Genomic DNA, 8,312 nt, shown 5'->3' with positions numbered 1-8,312 from the left:
ATAATTTCAACAATATGTTTCAAATATTGTAGTCCCTATTTTTATGTAGCTTTATGTACAAAGAAAAAAGTAATATTTAAAATCTAACTTCTTTGCATTGTTAATCTGTGTAAATGAAGCTATTTTTAGAACATCAACTTATATTGCAAAACAAACTCAACACATTGCACAAATAAGGAGGTAATAATCTTCTATTAGGATGTATACTTTATCAGCTAAATAGTTTCTATGTGGTGAATGATTCCTGTGCTCATTTTCAAGGCCATTATTTATAGTGTTTTCTGATATAACAGTGCAATGTCACATTCTGCCCCTGCTTTATACTGTGCTTACTCACTGGGCCAGATCCTAGGGCTATGCCAATTTATTCTAGCTAGGGATAAGCCATCACAACTTAAATCAACCAGGAATGAGATAAAACACTGAAGTGAGTACACTGGAGATGAACTTGTAAGGCACCTCTGTAAATATGACTGAATTTGCCACTAATTATATTATGAATTCATCCATTGCTAGTCTGCATTTAGTATTATTCAGACAAATGGAGAGAAAAGCAAGGCACAGAATTAACTTGTGCAGCTAACCCTGAAACACAAACCTTGTGCCACACAGCTGTAAACAGGGAAGAAACACACTGCACTGTTTAAAGGGTTTTCAACCTTTGAGCATAGCTTCCCATGATGTGAAATGAAACCGTGGCATCTCAATCAACTTAATCACTTGGCATTTGGCTTTTACTTTGACAGCATCCCACACGTGGAAGGATGCAGCATTCATGGGACAAAGACTGTGAACTTAAAATGTCACATTTTTCCTTCATATTAGCTATCCTCTTCTGTTTCCCCTGTATCTCTCTCAAAGGCTAAGCTTATAATCTAATGATGCAGTATAAGCTAATAAATATAGCAGGACTTACTTTGAATTAGCCACATCAGAAACTGATGGCAGTACTGGCATCATCACAAATCTCAGTGCAGGCTAGAAACCTAGCTCTTCATTCAGAATTTCAAACGGCTCAGGTCTTGCAGGCTGAGTTGAATCCTTTCTTTTGATGTTCCCATGCCACTAGTGCTTTCTTTTAAAGCTGACCTGGGTATGTCTATTATCAGACAACAGGGTAAATAAACTAAGTCGTCCCCATGAACTCCCTTTTCCGATAAGGCAGTCTCCCACACCATGATGACATCTCCAGGTCTTTCCATTGCTTCTCCACTTTAACCTCTCAAAAGCTGTCTCATCCATCATCATAAAAACATCCATACTTTCCTATTACTACCATCCTTTGAGGTAAAAGCATATAAGGAGAGATTTATAAAATAGCTTTCTCTCATAAACTGCATAACCCTGGGATATTGCTGATTTTGAATCAGTACTGTCAAATACTATATTTTCAACAAAAGCCAAAAGTAAAAGCATTAAAGATCTCCTGTCTAAAGAGAGATGGTAGTGCTATCCAGCTATAAGCTGATACCTGCTTAAGAAAACAGAATGAGATCTCCAGAGGAGCTTGGGAAAGTCCAGAGTCGCTCTCACTCAGTGATACTCCAGAAGCATCACTTCTGCCTGCCCCTGCTTACCACTCTGCACATAGCTGCAGCGCTAATTTGCTGTATCCACATTTTGGCTTTGTACTGTGTGAATTAGGTGCAGTTTGGGAAATGAGGCTTCTTGTTCTAATGGCAACTCAATTTCTTGTGCCAACATAACCCAAGAAACTACTACTCTAGTAATTATGTAAACAAGGAGAACTTATTTATGATGCTGTTACCATAATGGTAGCACCTATTTCTGTTACAAGCCATTTCCCTTTTTTATTCTGTATATGTCTTTATAAAAACCTGCAGAGACATGCAAATGGGAAGCTAACTCCCCAGTGAGCTCTAGGAGTCCAGCTGGTGCGAGGGTTCAGGCAGAAAGGCAGTGATGCCTCTGAGCACAGTTGGAAGAGCAAAGGGCTTGTCTCAGACCAAGCTGTGTTTTTAGAATTGGTTCATTGCTAGCTGAAAATGGAAGTAGAAAAGCAGAAAAACAAAAACTGTAGAAACTAGTCTCTTGTTAGACTGTATGAAGACAGTTTAAAGCCTGGTTAAAGAGGATTTTGCTAGCGATTATTTTTTGTTGTAACTTTTGTTTTCTCAAAGCTTACCAAAATCAAATAGTGCTTTGACTAGGCCCAGTCCAGTACCAGTTCAGTCAAAGAGAGTCTTTCCATTAGCTTCAGCAGGTATTGGGTTAAACACTGACTAAGCCATCAAACAAATCACTACATGCCATGAGAAGGGATGCTATGAAGGAATGATGAGTTGCAGGATATTCTGAAAAGAAAGGTATATTCTAGGCCAATTTTTTTTTCAAAATCAAAAAATGTGAGTGACTTTAGTTGACTGACATTGTGTGCATCTGTAACTGTGCATCTGTGCATCTGTAACTGTCTTGCCATTCATTGAATTCAACTTCTTTGCTTCTATCCTGGATTTAAAGAAATGTGGGATTAAGGATCCAAAGGGTTAGTTAGGATTTTAGCCTAAGTGCCACCATTGAGTGATAAAGTCTTCAATCTTGCACTATTATCTAGTAAGAGAAGCAGTATGTACTTAGCATGGTCAGTTAAAATAAGAAACAGAAAAACATTGTATAAGAAATTAACAACATAAGAAAGAGAAAAGATTTTATCTTTACACAGTGTATATAGAGGTAGTGTCATTTGTTTTCTGCATCTTGCAAGAAGGCGCCCAAAAATACCTAAATCAGGCAACAGAATAAGTATTTCCTTTTAGACTCTACCAGCAACAGGTAATTTGAGAACATCTTCATGGGACAACTTCCCTAAGGACTTCTTTTCTAAAACCTCATCTTCCTTAATAGTTTTGGATGCTCCAAATTCAAATATTGAATCAAGACAAACACTTTCTAGGTGTTCTTAAACACTTTTTAAGCAATAGTGGAAATGAAGTAGAACAGGAAGAATGCATAGAAAAAACACAGCTCTATGTGGAGTAGCTGCTCTTGTGAACAGTAAAGTAAATGTTCCTGGAGAGAACGTCATGGAGGCAGCAGGCTTGGGACTTAATTAAACACACAGTAGAACATCAAAAGCATACCAAGTAGCCTTTTAATTAAAAAATACTTGCAGGTGCCTCTGGTTTTTGGCATATCTATTATCAGGGCTGGCTGACTGATCTTTCTTGGCCTCATCTGGAAGGAGAGAGAATATACCTGTGTCAACTGAAAAACAATTATTTCTTAAGCATGGACTAAAGATGAGCAGTATAAAATCTGGTTCCACTTGGCTTCCTAATAGTGTATTCCCTAGTGCCCTAGAAAACTGCACTACTTTAGCTGAGAGTATGAGATATATTACTTACTTCACTGCTATTCAATAAATCTATTAGGATAAGCAGTAAAAACACTTTCTCCTTGTATAGATGATCACAAGTGGTGAACAAGAGGTGGAGGAAGGATTTTAAAGGTTATATCCTTTAGAAAAAACATTGTTGGCATAGGGGAGGTGGTATTTTGAAATAGCAATGCCTTCTTAAACTATGTGGAAGTAAGCAAAAAATCATAGCATTTCACTGAACAAGATATTCCCTCTAAATACCACATGATTTAAGTTAAATATCAGTAATAAGGACTGAGGACAAAGGCTGCCCTCAGTTGTCTTCTGCTCTCACTTACAGATTGTATGTACTTTCAGAAAGTTTTACAAAAACTTGATCCTATGATTGCAAACTGGTCATTATCATTATTAATTTTTTGTGACCCAGAGAAGCAACCAGCTTACTCTCTAAAACTGCACTAGTTTCACAGTGCCAGGAGTAATAACTGCAGTCTTTGTACTTAAAAAAAAAACAGTATTATTGTAAGGGGATATTCTGCTTATCATGGAGTCAATGACAAAGCTCTTTTTAACTTAAATTGAGGACAGACAGCAAAACAGTGACAGAGGAAAAGACAATTTTTGCACAGTCAAAATTCAAAACAGAGACTACATTATTATAACGTATTTTCCAAATATTTTATGTACTTACAAATCTCAGTGAAAAACAATATGGCTAGTCTAGCTGATACCAAAGCTGTCCTTTTCTTTGTTATAGTGTTTGCCTCTGATTTTTCATTTCAGACAAAACTGGACATCGAGCAAGTGAAAGTGATTCTCACTGCAGTGTTAACGCTTTGCAGACATTTCAGGTAGTGACAAGAAGACTCTTACAAAGAATAAGCATAAAACACGACTTTTGCTTTCGATTTTGTAGAAGGAACCTCAATTTGGAGAAAGAGCGAAGAGATTTTTACCCTTTCATCTTTAAAGATAGGACTCAGAGGGAAAAAAAGTTAGTTCCAGAAATGGCCTGAAGAGAGAAGGAGAAAGCAAGATACCTAGAAGTATGGGGTGAATATTTTGTTTGAGAGCATACCCAAAAAAAAAAAAATATCTTTGAGATCAGGGCTTTCAGCCCTTCAAGATATAGCTCTTTTTGACTATCTTTTATGTTTCACTCCTTGTAGAATCTACCTTTTCTGATAATATCCTTTCTGAAGTGATTATTCATCTGTTCAAGCATGGAGCCCTTTCCTTCACATTTTTTCTTCTTGCTTAGGATTCAAGTTCAACTTTTGTGCTTTGACTTACAGGCATGTGAAGCCTTTACTACATTTAAATTTTTGAACTCTTCAGTTTGGCTCCACTTATTAACCATTTCCCTCAGTTTCTGAAAGCATGCCCTCAAAACTGAAAACCTTAATAGTATGTTTTTGCTTATTCTTGATTTAATTTGGCTATTGTAGTCCCTCAGTCAAAGTCAAGTGTCTATGCCTAGTCCCTATATAAAATCCTCTCCATTTACAAAGTCAGGACTAAATTAGTGGAATATGTGGTTCATTCTGCACATCTTTGTCAGAGACATGGAGAAAGGAATATATAATCCCTGTCATAAGTGAGTTGCATTTGTTCTCTGGTCTACAGCTGGAAGGTAGAGTGTTCCATAAGGACAAAAAAATCTCCAACTATTGTCAAATCCAGTGTCTGGAATCTAAATCAGATTTCTGATGTTATCATTTCAGAAATCCTTTTAGGCATGATCTGCCTTACAATTACAACAACAGAAATGGGATAAAATGTAGTAAATAGCTGAAAGTGCCAGATCGCACACTTTAGAGCTAATCTCAACAATTTCGGCTGTAATTTGGGAACTGTTCAGCTGCAAATAAGAGAGGGAGAGAAAGAATTGTGTTTGTAACCACCAGAAGATTGTGAATAGCCACCAGTGTAATGGAAAGATGATGGCAACTTTGGGATGTGCCAGGTAAAGAATTCCTAGTAGGGATGGGGCAGATAAATATCAAAAGAAGACATTCTGAGACCTCAGGCCCAGAAGAAACAGTTGCTAGCTCATCATGACATCACTAGGTTTTTTGAATAACCCAAGGCTTCTCAATTAAGATACTAGGTACACCCCTTCACATGATTAGTGAAAAACTTGTCTATTAAATCTTGCAAGCACGTAGCTGACAATTCTGCCTCAATACAGAAACGCTAGATAACGAACAACCTACCAAAGTGAATGGTACATCAGGAGTCTTTTCTGGGGATACTCTGAGGGACACTCTGGGGACTAACTGAAAGATGGGCTGGTGGATTCGAAAGACTCATAATCCATCCTGGGAAAAATCCTGAAGCTGCCCAGTCAAGATGATCATCAGCTAGGATGTGAACTCCAATATCAGAGGACAAGGGATTAGCTTAATAGGACTTGTAGTGTCTCTCTCTCTATCCCTCTGTGTGCCGAAGTTAGCATGAGAAGGAAATGAACAGGGTTTCTTTCAGAGTCCCACAGAGCCTGAACAACAGCATCAACTTCAGCCTCAAAAGACTGAACCTTCATGCTGTTGATGTTTTGAAGAATTAATCTCTTTTGGCAATACATACTTGACCATAAAAAATGACCCAGAAGAAGACAATACAGTAATCGAAGAGAATTATTCCTCTGAAGATCAAGTTTCTCTTTTGAAACTTCTACCATTTAATTTTGTTTTACTTCAGAACATATGAAAACATAGTTAATTAGCTCCTTTGACTAAACAGATGAGATGATCATCTTGTCCTTAGCAGTATCAGACGTTCAAACTCTGAAGGCAATATCACAGCTCATGCTTTGAGGGTCCCAGGGTACAGTGCTCACTCGCTCTGAGTGGTACTCATTCCCTCAAGTAGTTTCTTGGGCCAGCAGGACTGGTCACACGCATACTCAGCTTGAAAACTAGTTGCACAATTGGGATCAAAAAGTTAAGAAAAAAAATTGGGGAGCAATTTGTTTTACTTGTGCTTTAATTCAATTTCACCAAGAATAAGTACCCTGCAGCTACAAAATTTGATAGCAAGTTTCATTCCACACAGTACTTTCTTTTAGTGCATTAAACAAATGTTTATTGTACTAAATACAACATGTTTGACTAAGTGTAGAACACAGGAACCAACATGTTGATCTGAATTTGTTCTGCATATCAGTGAAAGGTCTAATCCTTTCACAATGCTATCTAACCACATCATTTTTTCATTAATCATTACGTTTCAGTGGGGAACACTGAAGGGTGTTTTCTCAGATTATAATGAAGTGAGAGGCTAACGTCACGGTCTGTTTATCCTCATACTTAACGTAGTATAATTATTTTGTATTTTCTTCATTCAGCTAGGACTTGTACCTTGACTTTTGTAAACATAGGCAGTTCAGTTTTCATTGTTAAGGATGTTGACTTAACAGAGTATAAAATAGGAATCTACATTACAGCAGCACATTTAGAGTCCAACTTCCATTTCACCTGCAGTTTATGTTCAATGGACCAATTATTCAACTGAGTACTTACAGTAAAATATCAGGATGCTTAAAATAAAGGCTAGACTTCATGCTGCTATAATGACCGAAGATATTTCTGAAAACAGTGAAGCAATTCCAGAAATCTGCGCAGGTGGAGGAGGAGAAGAAGGAAAACTGATTCGCAGTATTCCACCTAGAAGTCCTAATTCTCCTTCATGCATCAAAAACAGTCTTTCTGTGAGTGTGGATGAAGGAAGATTTTTGGAAAAACCACCTCTATCTTACATAGCCTTAATTGCAAAGGCAATTCTCTCCTCCCCTGCGAATAAACTGAATTTAGCTGCCATTTACAAATACATCGAAGATAATTTTCCGTTCTACAAGAACAAAGGTCGAGGTTGGAGAAATAGCGTAAGGCACAATCTTTCACTAAATGATTGTTTCATCAAAGTGGGAAGATGTGAGGATGGCAAAGGAAATTACTGGAGTATCCACCCATCAAACTTAAATGACTTTGTTCATGGAGACTTCAGGCAACACCGAAAGTCACGAAAGCGAGGGCGTCAGAAGGAGCTAGAGCCTTGCCTTGCTATGAATTATTTCATGCCTTGGGGACACTATCCTTCCTACCCAGCACCAAATTCTCTTTATCAAATGCATTATTTGTTAGATCCTTTGTGGAAAATGCTGTATGCTGACAGACTGCAGTTTGTGAATGAATGCCAAAAATGGAATGTAAATTATGATTTAATCATGGGGATGTCTTCACCTCTACTACAGTCTGATGAACCACAGAGCATTCCTGTGGACCGGTTTTATGGATCTCCTGCTACTTCAGCTATGCAGCAGAATATTTTTCTAAATATTCAACAGACATTCCCTAATTCACTTTTTTTCTCTTCTCACAAGCAGCAGCGAACTTAAGCATTCAGACACATCTGTAAGTACTAGAAAGAATGTCTCCTGCACTTGAAGCGCTGTAACTTTGCAGGAAGCTCTATTTGGGACTCTGTCTAGATGCAGTATGTTAATATATATTGTATGGTTTTGTATGTTTGTGTATGCTTCAAGACAGCAAAAGACAGTACTTACTTACGTAAGCCAGTGATTAGCAATGATTATTACCTAAAAGTATTAGCTTTGAAATGATAACAATGAAAACTAATTTTAATAATTCTGCTCGTCAGTTGCAGCACATAGATTATTTGGTATAAGAGCAAATCCATTATGACTGATTGCCCAATGAAATTCTTTTCAAATTGCCCTATCTTAATCATATTACTGTATATTAGTGTTCTATTAGATTCAAATTAATACACATGTATATGTATGTATAACTATATACTCAAACATGTACGCCCACATATTTACATTTGTATTATATAGAGTAGGAAGCATTAATATGTTTCCATTGTCAGCTGTGAATGTCTTTGAAATGCTACTTATCACGCACCAAATTGTTAGAAATACTATGTGAGTTAGTCTCACTAATCATTG

The 8,312-nt window shown here is 37.2% G+C and overlaps 1 protein-coding gene across 1 annotated transcript; it reads left to right on the top strand.

Annotated features, from left to right (window-relative positions):
- Positions 1-6,914: 6,914 nt before the first annotated feature.
- On the top strand, positions 6,915-7,739 carry LOC112993797 (forkhead box protein D3-like). The gene has a single exon (XM_026117736.1). The coding sequence runs from the start codon at positions 6,915-6,917 to the stop codon at positions 7,737-7,739; it is 825 nt and encodes a 274-aa protein (XP_025973521.1).
- The last annotated feature ends 573 nt before the right edge of the window (positions 7,740-8,312 follow it).

Source organism: Dromaius novaehollandiae, chromosome 1, assembly GCF_036370855.1.
Source record: "Dromaius novaehollandiae isolate bDroNov1 chromosome 1, bDroNov1.hap1, whole genome shotgun sequence".
NCBI classification, from domain to species: domain Eukaryota; kingdom Metazoa; phylum Chordata; class Aves; order Casuariiformes; family Dromaiidae; genus Dromaius; species Dromaius novaehollandiae.
This window is presented reverse-complemented; position numbering and strand designations above follow the sequence as displayed.